Raw genomic sequence first — 15489 nt, forward strand, 5'->3', positions numbered from 1 at the left:
TCCCAGCAACACTTTTGGATCCCTAGTGCAATATCAAAGTGTGTAATTCCTGGCACCCTGTGATTAAATTCTTGTACAATCGCTACAACTAAAACGTGTGCCAGGGGGGCTGGATAGATAGTAAGGCAGGTAAGGCACGTAAACGTGCGTTCAATCCCCAGCACCATTAATGGTCCCCTGAACCCCACCAGGAGTCATCCCCTAGCACTAAGTTAGGAGTGAGCCCTGAGCAACGCTGGGTGTGGCTGTAACACCAAAATAAATAAAGAAAGAAAGAAGTGTGGTGGCTGGCATGCTAATATTACCTGTCACTCTCAAGAACGCAGAGCAGATAGCACACAGCAACACTGTCCACTGTCACTGTCCTCCCGTTGTTCATCGATTTGCTCGAGCGGGCCCAGTAACGTCTCCATTGGAGACTTTGTTGTTACTGTGTCTGGATATCAAATACTCTCGGTAGCTTGCCAGGCTCTCCGAGAGGGGCGGAGGAATCGAACTCGGGTCGACCATGTTGGCTGCGTGCAAGGCAAACGCCCTACCGCTGTGCCATTGCTCCAGCCTGGAGCACACAGCAACAAAGAAGAAAAACTGCTGGGAGGCTCCACAGCTCCCGGAGGATGCTCCAGGTCCCAAACAGAGCCAAAACCACCGGGAAGTCCCTGATGGGTTAGGCACCACATCCTGCCTTCTCCAGATGGAACCCCGGTGACCATGAGCCTCTACAAGCATAGCTCGGGCACGCAGGAACCAGGACTTTTATTCCAAACTGCCAGTTCTGCCCTGGCTCCCGTAACCTCTGATTCCGGAAGTCACACCCACAACCTGCCCCCGCCAGCGTCATCTTTACAGCACACAGCAACAAAGAAGAAAACCACTAGGAGGCTCCAAAGCTCCCAGAGAATGCTCCAGGTCCCAAACAGAGCCAAGATCACCGGAAAGTCCCAGATGGAGTAGGTGCTGCATCCCGCTTTCTCCAGATGGAACCTCAGTGACCATGAGCCTCTACAAGCATAGCTCAGGCATGCGGGAACCAGGTCTTTTATTCTATACCGCCATCTCCTTATATACAAAGTGATCAATGGAAAGTAAACAATCCAACGTTTCTCCCTGAAAATCAGGCTTAACTCTTTTACAAACCACAACACCCAATAGGAGAGATAGAACAAAAGGGAATGCCCTGCCACAGAGGCAGGGGGGGATGGGGGGATGGGGGTGGGAGGGATACTGGGATCCGTGGTGGTGGGAAATGGTCACTGGTGGAGGGATGGGTATTCAAAATAAATAAATAAAATTAAAAAAAAAAGAATGCAGAGCAGACCTGCTAAAACATAATTTCATCCAACTTTCTGCAAACTGCATGAGCTCATCTTTTCTCTCCGCTGAGTAATATTCCACTGTGAATCTATCACAATTTCTTTACTTTTTAGGTTTTGGGGCCAAACCCAGCAGTGCTTAGGGCTTACTTCTGGTTCTGCACTCAGGGATCATTCCTGGTAGACTTAGGGGACTATATAGGATGCCAGAGACAGAATGCTGGGCCGACTGTGTGCAAGGCAAATGCTCTAAACACTTTACTATCACTCGAGTCCTACCACGTTAACTTCATTAACCAATAATCTTTAATGATTGCTAATCTCTGCCACTGGGAGGCAAAAAATCCAGAAAAGGCAACATAATCTTGAAAATCTTGAAGGAGATAACGGAGTTGGAGGACTGACAACACTAATTTTTTTTAATCAATTCATAAAGTTTTATATTCATTACCATATTGAATTTCATAGCATTTTCATCATCCATTATCTCCCTTTTATTTCTATTAACACAAACACTATCCTTAGCTCTGAGCAGATATTACTTGCTGTCTATATTTGCTTGTTCAGGACTTTTATATTAATGGGATCATATAATATGTAGTCTTTTGTGATTGGTTTCTTTCTTTTTTTTATCATTTTTTTTTTATTAGTGAAACACCATGAGGTACATTTATAGACTTATAAATTTTTGTGCTTGGGTTTCAGTTATACAATGATCAAGTACCCATCCCTCCACCAGTGCCCATCCTCCCCCACCACGGGTCCTAGCATCCCCCCCCCCCCCCCCGCCCCGTCCCACCCTGCCGCTGTGGCAGGGCATTCCCCCTTGTTCTCTCTCTCTTCTTTTGGGTACTGTGTTTTGCCAGAGAGGCATTGAGTGGCAATCATGTTTGGTCTATAGACTACTTTTAGCATGACAACACTAATTTTAAAACATGTTACAAACTGATAGTTAAATACTGTGGTAGCACTGTAGCACTGTCCTCCCCTTGTTTATCAATTTGCTCAAGCGGGCACCAGTCATGTCTCCATTAAGAGACTTGTTACTGTTTTTGGCATATCCAATACGCCGTGGGGAGCTTGCCAGGCTTTGCTGTGTGGGCGGGACACTCAGTAGCTTGCCGGGCTCTCCAAGAGGGATATAGGTATCAAACCCAGCTCAGCCACATGCAAGGCAAACGCCCTACCTGCTGTGCTATGCATGTCAATGGAATGGATCTACGTCTTTAGAATAAAGAGAACAGAGGTAATAAATAGAGAATAGTCATTTTTAAAATCCACATAAATATAGAAGAGGGAGCAGAGGTAATACAATAGGGCAAAAAAGATCTTTTCAACTTGTTTCAATGGTTTTGAAATAAGTACACTTAATGCATACATAAAAAAAGGACTCTAAAATAATTTAAAAAAAATTTTAAAAAAAAGGTATCTAGTCAGGTCTAGATAGACCTAACACCCGTCATAAAAGTTTATTCAAAATGAATCTCCTACAAGGTAAAAACACAGGAGAAAATCTAGATGACCCAGGGTTTGTAGATGAATTTTAGACACAATAAAGGGTACATACTCCTGGCTGTAGGTTCAGCGATCACTCTTGGAGGGATCAGGGGACTTTGTGCCATGCTGGGGATCAAACCCAGGCTGGCTCTGTGCAAGACAAGTGCCCTACCAGCTCTCCTATGGCTCAAGCCCTGAAATTTCTTTTTTTAGTTGCTAATTCCTTGTTCTTAACATCCTGCAACTAACCTTTTTTCTCTTCATTCTTTATAATAAAATTCTCCCAAAGACTTATCTCTGCTATCTAGCTACATTTCCCAGGCTTCCATTTATTGTTTAAGAATTCCACTCTGGGCCGAGATTAGTACCAGGAATTTTGCTCCATGGCTTGGAGGCCAGCCACACGTGCTAGGGGAAAAGGGAGCTCAGATAGAGAAGGGAGCACCAAATAAAGGGTGTTGGGAGGATCCTCCCAGGATGGGAGAAGCATGCTGACAGTAGACTAGACCAAACATGACTGCCACTCAATGCCTCTCTTGCAAACCACAGGACCCAAAAGGAGAGAGAGAGAACAAAAGGGAATGCCCTGCCACAGAGGCAGGGTGGAATAGGAGATGGGGGGTGGGAGGGATACTGGGATCCGTGGTGGTGGGAAATGGGCACTGGTGGAGAGATGGGTACTTGATCATTGTATAACTGAAACACAAGCACAAAAATTTGTAAGTCTATAACTGTACCTCATGGTGTTTCACTAATAAAAAAAAAATTCCACTCTGGATTCCACTGCTAAGAATCTTCTGAAAAACAATCACTCAGATTGACAATGATTAACACGTCAAAATAGGTTTACAGTTTCCAATCTTGAGCTTATTTAATCCAGCAGCCTCTTTGAACTCCTTAAATGTTCTGAGATACTTTTCATGCAGGCACATTCTTTCTATTACCACTCTACTCACTGGTTCTCCTCCTCTCTCCTTCTCCATCTCCTTTCTGAGTTGATTAAACTTCCTCTGCCAACCCATTTCATTTTAGAATTTTCCCAAGTTTAGGCCTAGGCCTGGCTCTGCACTCAGGAATTACTCCTGGCAGTGCTCATGAGGCCATATGGGATGCTGGGGACCGAATCCAGGTCAGCTGCATGCAATGCAAATGCCCTACCCACTGTACTATGACTCCAGTGCCTGAATCAGTTTTTTTTTAAATTTTTTTTATTAGTGAAACACCATGAGGTACAGTTGTAGATTTACAATTTTTTGTGCTTGGGTTTGATTATACAATGATCAGATACCCATCCCTCCACCAGTGCCCATTTTCCACCACCATGGATAATATCCCCCCACCCCCATGCCCCCATCCCCCCCTGCCTCTGTGGCAGGGCAATCCCCTGTGTTCTCTCTCTCCTTTTGGGTGTTGTGGTCTGCAAAAGAGGCATTGAGTGGCAAACATGTTCAGTCCATAGTCCACTTTCGACATGCATCTCCCCTCCTGGGAGGATCCTCCAAACACCCTTTATTTGGTGTTCCCTTCTCTATCTGAGCTGCCCTTTCCTCTAGAATGCCCGACTGGCCACTAAGCTATGGAGTAATCCTCCTGGTGCTGATCTCAGCTATTCTTTTTTTTTTTCCCTTTATTTTATTTTAATTTTTTTTTACAGTTGTAGATTTAAATTTTTTGTGCTTTGGTTTCAATTATACAATGATCAGATACCCATCCCTCCACCAGTGCCCATTTTCCACCACCATGGATAATATCCCCCCACCCCCATGCCCCCATCCCCCCTGTCTCTGTGGCAGGGCAATCCCCTGTGTTCTCTCTCTCCTTTTGGGTGTTGTGGTCTGCAAAAGAGGCATTGAGTGGCAAACATGTTCAGTCCATAGTCTACTTTCGACATGCATCTCCCCTCCTGGGAGGATCCTCCAAACATCCTTTATTTGGTGCTCCCTTCTCTATCTGAACAGCCCTTTCCTCTAGGATACCCGGCTGGCCTCTAAGTTATGGAGTAATCCTCCTGGTGCTGATCTCAGCTATTCTTGGGTATTAATCTCATACTTTGTTACTTTATATCCCCCAGATGAATGCAATCTTTCTATGTCTATCCCTCTCTTTCTGACTCATTTCGCTTAGCATGATACTTTCCATATTGTACCACTTGTATGTAAATTTCATGACTTCATCTTTTCTAACAGCTGCATAGTACTCCATTGTGTAGATGTACGCCTGAATCAGTTTTGTTAATAATGTTGGGCTGGAGCGATAGCACAGCGGTAGGGCATTTGCCTTGCACGCGTCCGGACCCTCTGAGCCGGGCTCGATTCCTCCGCCCCTCTCAGAGAGCCCGGCAAGCTACCACGAGAATCTTACCCACATGGCAAAGCCAGGCAAGCTACCCATGACATTATTCGATATGCCAAACACAGTAACAACAAGTCTCACAATGGAGACGTTACTGGGCCCGCTGGAGCAAATCGATGAACAACGGGAGGACAGTGATACAGTGATACAACATCCGTCTATTTTTCCCTTCCACCTCCCACCATGCACCAATATATTCAACATTTCTAAAGGAAACTTAAAGATCAACTTTGAAATAAACTCACAATTTTCTATCACAAACCTGGTCTTCTCCCATGTCTCTTCCAGCATCATTTAGATAAATTCCTAGTTACCCATCAACTTGAAGTTTAATTCTACTTCCCCTAAGTACCGTTTCCTCACCTCTCAGTGCTGACAGTGTGAATGTTTAATGCTTTGAATTCACTGAAAGTAAACCTTAAGAACGCAATGATTAATCCAACTCTAGTCACTTATTCCTCCCAGCACTGTGACCAACAATAATAGATGCTCAATGACTTTACTCAGTGAAACTATTAACAACAGAAACCCTTACTTAGGTACTTTTTTGTGTGACAAAATGTTTTGTCTTACCTTTTTTAAACTTTGGAAAATGTTTTAGTTAAAAACTTAAAATATGGAAGCCGGAGAGACAGTACAAAAGGTAGGGTCCTTGCCTTGCATGTGGCCAAGCCTGGTTCAATCCCCAGCACCCGATGTCGTCCCCTGAGCCTGCCAGGAGAGGTCCTTGAGCACAGAGTCAGGAGTAAGTCCTGCACACAGCTGCGTGGAACCCCCCACCCTCCCAAAAATAATGAACCCTTAAATTATATGTATTATAAACACTAAAACATTACAAATATTCTATTGAAAATGTAGACATAATTGAAAAACATTTCCAGTATATCAAAATTGCATGATTAAGAAAGGAAAGACGGAGCAAGCAATCAGAAGCAGACAAAAGGAAAACCAATAAAAAGTCTTAGCAAAACCATCAAAATGTCAAACTTGTTTTAAGAAAAAGCTTTCAGAACACAGTGCAATTTCAGGTTGACAATATCACATTTGATCAAATTAAATCAGCTGCCCTTTCCTTCATGGATTAGCATTACATTTGTCAAAGTACCTTTTTTGAACTGTTTTCTTGGCATCATTTCTCTTGGTAGTCTTCTCCAATCTGTGTATCCAAAAGGAAAAAAAATAGAAAACTTTTAAGAACAGTGGCACTGGCTTGAAGTACACATTGATTGGTGTTCATCTTTTTTCTTTTCTCTCCATTTTCTTGGTGGTAAGTGGGGGGAATTCCAAGTGGTGCTCTTAAGAGTCCTAAGGCCCCTACCTGGCAATTGGTCAATCAGGCTGGTGGTTTAATGCAAAGGTATGATGATCTGGTGCTGTTCAGATCTTACAGTACCAGGGATTACTTGAGCCACCTCAGCAGTGTTTGGGGGTCATCCCTGATGATACTCAGGGGACCATACGTTGCTTGGGTTGATCCAGGATTGAACCCCTGTACTATCTTCCACGCCCTCCAAATTATCTTTTTATTTGCACAGCTTTAACGTGAGAGTCAAAATATAAATATGATATTCTCTCCTATGAAGAAATATGTTGATTCAAAATAGCTTTGAAATATTGCTATAAAAATCCTTCTGGGGACAGCGGAGAAGCTTCCCAAGCTGGCTTAGAGGACTCTGAGTCACACCCAGCAATACTTGTTCTGGCTCTGTGGGCCTGACGGTTCAATGCTCAGGTCCAGCCATGCTTGGCGCCACGAGGGCAGTGCTGTGGGGGCCATATGGTGGTGGGATCAAAGCCAGGGAGCACATAGGCAAGGCATATAATCCTCGGTGATGGAGTCAGATTCTCAGTATCTCCATAACAGTCCTCTGATAGCGATACACTGATTACATACTCACCTTAATTTTGTTTTTGTTGGGGGGACCATACCCGGCAGTGTTCAGGGATATTTCCGGCTTTGCACTGAGGAATCACTCTCAGCAGCCTCAGGACTGAGGACTATGAGGACTGGGGATCTAACTGGGATTGCCCCATGGAAAGCAACAAATGCCTCATCCCGTAACTACCTCCAGTAATAAAGTCAACTTTAATTACATAAGTTTTATAAGATAATCATGTAGGGACTGGCGTGATAGCACAGCGGGTAGGGCGTTTGCCTGGGTTCGATTCCCAGCATCCCACATGGTCCCCCGAGCACCGCCAGGAGTAATTCCTGAGTGCATGAGCCAGGAGTAACCCTTGTGCATCTCTGGGTGTTACCCAAAAAGCAAAAAAAAAAAAAAAAGAAAATCATGTAGAAAAATGTTTAATATTTATACCTTCTAAAAAGTGAATAGATGTGTGAAATTAGTGAATTATAATAATTATATAAAAATTAGGAACAGAAAAATAGCTAGGGAAAAATAAATCCCTCCAAATAAATATATGTCTGTATCAGTTAAGTGAATCCTCTAAATTCTCATTTCCTTCTAATTTTTAAGAATATTCAGAAAAATGTCAGCTGCGTGCAAGGCAAATGCCTTACCTGCTGTGCCATCGCCTCTGCCCCTCTCGGAGAATCCGACAAGCTACTCAGAGTATCTTGGCCCTACGTCAAAGCCTGGCAAGCTACCCGTGTTGTATGCAATATGCCAAAAATAGTAACAACAAGTCTCACAATTTGTTGTGAGATGTTACTGGTGCCCGCTCGAGCAAATCGATGAACAATGGGAGGACAGTGCTACAGACAGTGCTACATTCAGAAAAATGAAGCAACATAAAACAGAGTTTAAAAACATGCCTCGGGCCAGAGAGATACTACAGCTAGTAAGGTGTTTGCCTCCTATGACTGACCGGGTTCAATCTGTGCCAAGAGTGACGCCTGAGGCAGTCAGGATTAAACCCAGAGCACTGTCAGGTGTGGCCCAAACCCCCTCTTAAAAACAAACAAATAAAACTAGACTAGGCATTTCTTCAATATCACCAGGACTACAGAACTAGCACTATTAGGGCAATAGATGAAAACTGTGATTGTGGTAAATGAAATGGAAAAAGCCAAATAGGTAAGTTCTTTTTTATAAAGCAAATTTTTAACAATTTCCACAAAAACACCTCAATTCCTTTTTTACTCTAGTATTAAACACTTCAACTGTTTTTTTTTACTATAGTATTAAGATCTTTTCATCTTAAGTTCAACAATCTTATATTACCCGTTATTTTTTAAAAATAAGTCATTTTCTTTTGATAAATGGAATTATATCCTAAAAATGTAGGATAGGGACATAGCCTTTAATAAAATTAACAATGTTAGTTTTATTATTACCTGGTATCCATTCTTCTTTGTATACCTTCATATATCTTTTACTGTACCTTTCAATATCTAGAAATACAGAAAAGTATTCACTTAACAAATCACGAATAAACCTGCATTCAAGCCATTTAAAATAATCAAAATGTTTCCTGCATTTATACATATTGTGTTATTACATACTGAACCAAGTTCACCAGCCATTACAGGTTTAATATCTAGGTGACAAGATGGATATGAAGCACTATGGATGAGCAAATACCTAAAAACCACTGAGGTTTAGAATCGGACAACCTGGCTTTTCTGTGAGAATTTAAAAAAAAATTATTTAAGACTTTTACTAACAGGTGCTTGTAGTTTGTTGACTTTTTTTTAAAAAATAAATCAAGTTGTAAACTTTTTATTACAAATTAAAAATGAGGTTCTTAAAAATTTCAACTTGACCAGATATGAAACAATTTAAAAACCTTTAAAGGTGTATTGAGGGCTGGAGCAATAGCACAGCAGGTAGGGCATTTGCCTTGCACGTGGCTGACCCAGGTTCGATTTCCAGCATCCCATATGGTCCCCTGAGCACTGCCAGGAGTAATTCCTGAGTGCAGAGTGCAGTAACCCCTGTGCATCACCGAGTGCGACCCAAAAAGGAAAAAAAAAAAAAGGTGTATTGAGAAAAAAACAGGCTTCTTTTTTTTCTTTCTTTTTCTAAAACTACATTTGTCGGGGCTGGAGTGATAGCATAGCAGGTAGGGCATTTGCCTTGCACGCAGCCAACATGACCGACACAGGTTCGATTCCCAGCACCCCATATGGTCCCCTGAGCACCGCCAGGAGCAATTCCTGAGTGTATGAGCCAGGAGTAACCCCTGAGCATCGCCGGGTGTGACCCAAAAAGCAAAAAAAAAAAAAAAAAAGTTTGTCATTTGTACACCAGACTGCCATAAAGACAAATAACCCCGGGAAGTGCCTTCCCCGTGTGGGAGACCTTGGGTGTGACCTTGGATGCTGTGGAAGGAGAAGAGGAAGAGGAGGCAGAGGCAGCAAATGCTACAGGCACTGGTGGAGTTCCAGTGCCAGGCAGAAAATACACTGCAGGCCACAATCAGTGTAGATGCTATCCTCGTCACAGAGGTCCTCCACGCAATTACCAGCAGAATTAACCAGAATAGGGAGAGCGGGGGAAAAGAATAAAGGATCAGAGAGTGCTCCCGAAGGCCAGGCCCAACAAGGCTAGCCCTACTGCAGGTGACCGGTCAGCCCTACTACAGGCGGAGACCCTCAGGGCGTTGGCCACAGTATCCCAACCCTCCTGAGCAGGAAGAAGTGATGGAGGGTGCTGACAACCTGGGTGCAGGAGAACAAGGGAGACCAGTGATGCAGAATACAGATCACGGTTATAGACTACGATTCCGCAGGGGCCCGGCTTGCCAAAGGCAGCCTAGAGAGGACGGCAATGAAGAAGATGAGGAAAATCAAGGAGATGAGACCCAAGGTCAGCAGCGATCTCAACATCGGTTCCACTGCAACTTCAATTACCAACACAGATGCCCAGAAAACCCTACACCACAAGATGGCAGAGGGACAAAACCAGCAGATCCACCAGCTGAGAATCCTTCAGCTGCCGAGGCTGAGCAGGGCGAGACTGAGTAAATGCCGGCTTACCATCTTTACTATCATCTGGTTTAGTCATCCAAGGAGAAGAAATGAACATGAAATTCCAGCAATAAGAAAGAAACAGAAGATTGGAGCCGAAGACCTTAAGAGCTTGCTTTTTCCCATTGACAAGATAATCATCTGCATTATGTATATAGCATGGGGTTTTTATTTCTTACCTAAAGATGTCTCTTTTTGGTAATGAATTTTTCAGAAAAGTGCAAAGCCAGTTAAGGAAGCCACTTACATACAAGAGCAGGCAAGTCTAAACTGCATCTTCTCTGTTCTTCTGATAATGGTCTGTCATTCACTTCAAACATGTCCTACACAAACACTTAGTTTCTGAACGAATCTAGAGGTTTCATAGTTGACTGAGAAAAAGAGTAAGGGAAGGAATAGGAACGAGGCAAAGTAGGACTTCCTGTGGCAATGAGAAGATAGTTGTGTCTCTTCCACAAGGACTGCTGCAGTGGACTACTGAAGTTGCCCAAACTGGGTGGCTTTTGCTTCGTCTTTGCAAGCTTTGCCATAAGAAATGACCATGGTGAATTCCACCCTTTTCCAATAGTACTAAATGGCAAGCAATGTCACCAGACATTAGCTGCAATCCAGGGTTACTCCATAAAAAATGATTTAGGAGTGTAGCTCCAAATAAAGGAAAGATAATACTAAGGATGCAAATATAAATATCAAGATCCAGATCTCTAGAACTGCAAGCCTAGAACTACATCTACAGGGGCTGGAGCGATAGCACAGCAGGTAGGGCATTTGCCTTGCATGCAGCCGACCCCCGGGTTCGATTCCCAGCATCCCATATAGTCCCCTGAGCACCGCCAGGAGTAATTCCTGAGTGCAGAGCCAGGAGTAACCCCTGTGCATTGCTGGACATGACCCAAAAAGCCCAAAAAAAAAAAAAAAAAAAAAAAAAAAGAACTGCACCTACAGGGATTAGCCAGAGTACCACAGGGATTAGCCCTGAAGATTCCCAGCACTGTATGCAGATACAGAGCACTCAAAGCATTACTAGGAATGGCCCAGGACCCACCCCCTCCACCTCCTCCACCCCTCAGCATTATCTGGTAAAGCACCACCCTACAAAGGAAACCAAGGCCCAAATATGTGCAGTGTTTTGTTGCTGTTGTTTTTGTTCTTGTTGTTTCGGTCTACATTAAGACATGACGCTTGCAAATAATACAAGGTTAAAGATAAAGAACTAAAAAAAATATAAAGTAATTCAGAGGCCAGGAGACCAGGTTTTTATTTTAACTGTTCGATTTCAGGTTCAATGTTTAATCTTGTCTCAAGGTTTTCATTTGTATAAGTGATTGCAAATGAGGGAGTCCAAGCATTTGTGTTTAAGAATTTTCTCCAAACAGATTTCCTATTTTGGAAAAACTAACATTTAATGGTCATGGTCAAGGTCCTCCCATTGTTCATCGATTTGTTTGAGTGGGCCCAGTAACATCTCCATCATGAGACTTGTTACTATGTTTGGCATATCGAATACGTCACAGGGAGCTTGCCAGGCTTTGCAGTGCGGGCGAGATATTCTCGGTAGCTTGCCGGGCTCTCCAAGGGAGGCGGAGGAATCAAACCCGGCTCGGTGGGGCCCAGATGCGTGCAGAGCAAACGCTTTATCGCTGTGCTATTGCTCCAGCCCTAACATTTAAAATGCCATTAAAATGGTATTACTACTTACTATTGGGCTGGAGCGATAGCACAGGGGGTAGGGCGTTTGCCTTGCATGTGGTTGACCCAGGTTCGATTCTTCCGCCCTCTCTGAGAGCCCAGCAAGCTACCAAGAGTATCCCGCCCGCACAGCAAAGCCTGGCAAGCTACTCGTGACATATTCAGTATGCCAAAAATAGTAACAAGTTTCACTGGGTGATGAACAGGAGGACAGTGCTACAGTGCTACTTACTTACTATTACTATTTATACCTGAGATCAATGCACCTTTCTCTAAAATTTATTTTTTAAATGTATTCAGAATTTACAAAGCTTTTAATGGCAGTTTCAAGGGCATTCAATGTTCCAGTGCCAAACCCACCCACCAGTGTCAGCATCCCTCTCTCTTTTTTTAGCAAACTTGGGCTTTTGTTTTTCATTTTTCTAATTACAATTTTGGTTACAAGCTTATAATAGTTTTGACTATTGTGATTTTGATGTACATGGTAACCTCACTCCCACATCACCAAAATGTCCAAGACCCTTGACCAAAGCCCTAATTTTATTGCCAATCGGCCTCCTGATTCCTCTCTCTCCTCTCCTTCCCTGGCATTCTCATCTCTATGATCAAGGGCTGAGGGTTTGCCACCCTTTGGCATCTTCCATTCCGATGTCTTGTTATTCTATAAACCACAGAGAGGTGAGAACATCTGGCATCTGACTTTCTCTAACTTACTTTGCTTAACATCAGACCTTCCAATTCCATCCAGGTTGCAGTAAACTGCCTGATTTTATCTTTTCTTATAGCTGCATAGTATTCCATTATGTATGTGTATCACAGTTCTTTTTTTTATCCACTCATCTATTAATGGATATTTGGATTGTTTCCAGAGTCTGGCTATTGCCAAGGAATCATTTTATAGATTTTAAACCACATTCAAATAACTTACAGAAGAAACTGATAATCAAAACAGAACAAAAAAACTTATCAAATATATGGCTGAAGATATACAAAGGAACAAAAAAGAATATGCTAAGACGCTGAACCACATAAGTCATTATAGAAATTCAAATAACTCAGTGTGATTTGATACCACTTTTGTACCACTAGAAACAATGGTACGTAAGTGCAGGCAAAGATGTGAAAAACTGAACCCCTTCAGATTATCATTGGTGAGAATGTAAAAGAGTACAGCCATTTAAAAGACAGTTTTGCAGGTCACAGAGAGAGCTTAATAGGCTGAACAAACCCTCAATACGCGTCATATACAGGAGGCCTGGGCTTGACCCCCGGAACTCTACGGTCCCCGAGCCCAACCAGCAGTGACCTCCAAACCCAAAACCATGAAAAATACCTGAGCAATGCTGGGTGTGGTCCCCAAACTAAATGAATCAAACAAAAAGTAAGTAATTGTTAAATCACTATTAGGCAGAGAGACTGTACAGGAAGTAAGGTGGTGGTTAACTTTATATCTGAGCAACCCTTGTGTGATTCCTGGCACGAAATAATAATCTGAAGGGGTTCAGGTTTTCACATCGTTGCCCACACTTACCACCATTGTTTCTAGTGGTGCAAAAGTGGTGTCAAATCACTCGGAGTTATTTGAATTTCTATAATGACTTATGTGGTTCAGCATCTTAGCACATGGTACTCGGAGCTCCACCAGGACAGATTCCCTAAGCACAGAGCCAGGAATAGCTTTCAATCCCAGGTGTAGCTCATATCCCCCCTCCCCTGGTCAAGCCCAGGCCTCCGGTATATGAAGCGTATTGAAGGTATGTTCAGCCTATTAAGCTCTCTTATATATACCACTTTTGCATATATAAGTCCATACATGATAGAAATGAAAACATATTTCTACTTAAAAACATATACATAAATAAGAACTATTCATAATAGCATTACTTATAATAGTCCTTTAAAAAGTAGAACTGATCTAAATAACCACATGCGATGAATGGATAAACAAAATGAGTTAGATATACATACACGATGATTAGTCATAAAAAAATTAAAAGTATGGTATGTAATATGTTGTGTACGAATCTTGAAAATGCTAAGTAAAAGTCAGTTACAAAAAGACACATATTTTAATTACATCTAGGTGAAAAGTTCAGTTCAGACAAAATATAAATAAAATTAAGTGGCTGTGAGGGACTGGATAAGGGGGAGCTGGGGAGTCATACTAATGGATTAAGGACTTTTTTCAGAATGAGGAAAGGGTTTTAAAAATTGGATATTAGTATTTAATTCAGTAGTAGTCGTGTCGTCAGTTCTGTAACTACAATGAAAGTTGTAAATTGCATTTCTTTATTTGCTGCTGAAGCGCAAACCCAGGGTTACATAAGACATTTATTCTACCACCGAACAAGATCCTTTGCCAAGTGACACTTTAAAAAAGTAAAATTCATGAATGTGACATTTATCTCAATAAACCTCTTATATAGAAAGAAAGGAAGGGATGCAAGCAGCATTGAATATTTTAATAAAAAATTTAGTATAGCAAGCCAAATTTATATTTTATTTTTTGTAAATTACAAATACATTTCACAAAGCTATTTTCTTTGGCCTATACTTGGAAGATATTTTTATTACTAAAGTTATAGCTATTGATTAACCTAATCCAATAAATGGTTTCGTCGCTGCATACATTCTTTACTTTCTATCATCTTTATCTTTCCTTTTGTCCTCAGCATTTGTCCCAGATATAACTTTGTCCCACAGTTATATCAACTTCACTTGGTACACATGTTAAAATAAAGAAAAAACATCAAGTCACGTGTCATTTCACCATATGGCACAAGACCCTTTTCAAAGATCAACTATGTAACAATACCACTTTGTTTATCCTCAGAGAGATATTCTTTATTCGCTGATATTTAAGCCTGAGAAGATTCATTTAATTATTTTTCTCTTAAATTCTTATATTCTGAAATTTTTCCTATGCAATTAATTTCACTACAATCATTAGTGTCCAAGGAGATGCAGTATGTCCCTGTCTTCATCTTATTTTTTTTTCATCTTTTGATTTGCCAAATAATTATGAATCACCTCCCTCTGTCAATTTTCTTCTTTTTGTCATTATGGACAAAACTGAAAAAAATCTGAATTCTTAAGTATATTCTCAAGTGAATTCTTAATGAAAGCCAAGACAAAAACAAAACAATTATAAAGACAAGAGTCTTGCCAGATTCCCTTTATTTCTTCTTAAAAATTAATGAAACAGTTAGGACAGCAGGAGAGGCAACTAAAAGGATGATCACCTCGCCATGCAATTTTATAATTTTTCAACTTTTGCCTTTTTGTTTGTTTTGGGTTTTTTTGTTTTTTGTTTTTGGGTCACGGTCACGGTCCTCCCGTTGTTAATCGATTTGCTCGAGCGGGCCCAGTAACGTCTCCATCATGAGACCTGTTGTTACTGTGTTCAGCATATCGAATACATCACGGGTAGCTTGCCAGGCTCTGCCCTGTGGGCAAGATACTCTGGGTAACTTGCCGGGCTCTCCGAGAGGGACAGAGGAATCGAACTTGAGTTGGCCATGTTGGCTGCTTGCAAGGCAAACGCCTTTCCGCTGTGCTATTGCTCCAGGCAATTTATAGGGGTTACTCCTGGCTTTGCACTCAGGAATTACTTCTGGCGGTGCTCGGGGGACAATATGGGATGCTAGGAATCAAACCCCAGTCAGCCGCGTATCTATCTGCTGTACTATCACTCCAGTCTCA

The 15489-nt window shown here is 42.0% G+C and overlaps 1 protein-coding gene across 2 annotated transcripts in view; it reads right to left on the bottom strand.

Moving 5' to 3' along the window:
* Nucleotides 1-15489, bottom strand: part of POLR3G (RNA polymerase III subunit G) — a 42312-nt gene that overhangs the window by 16505 nt on the left and 10318 nt on the right. For both annotated transcript variants that reach the window (XM_056112433.1, XM_056112432.1), the window contains exons 3-4: nucleotides 8464-8520; nucleotides 6268-6318 (exon numbers count right to left, since the gene is read on the bottom strand). In XM_056112433.1, coding sequence (XP_055968408.1) covers nucleotides 6268-6318; nucleotides 8464-8520 — 108 coding nt within the window. The remainder of the gene's footprint in view (nucleotides 1-6267; nucleotides 6319-8463; nucleotides 8521-15489) is intronic.

Source organism: Sorex fumeus, unplaced genomic scaffold (genome assembly GCF_029834395.1).
Source record: "Sorex fumeus unplaced genomic scaffold, SorFum_2.1 ptg000018l, whole genome shotgun sequence".
NCBI classification, from domain to species: domain Eukaryota; kingdom Metazoa; phylum Chordata; class Mammalia; order Eulipotyphla; family Soricidae; genus Sorex; species Sorex fumeus.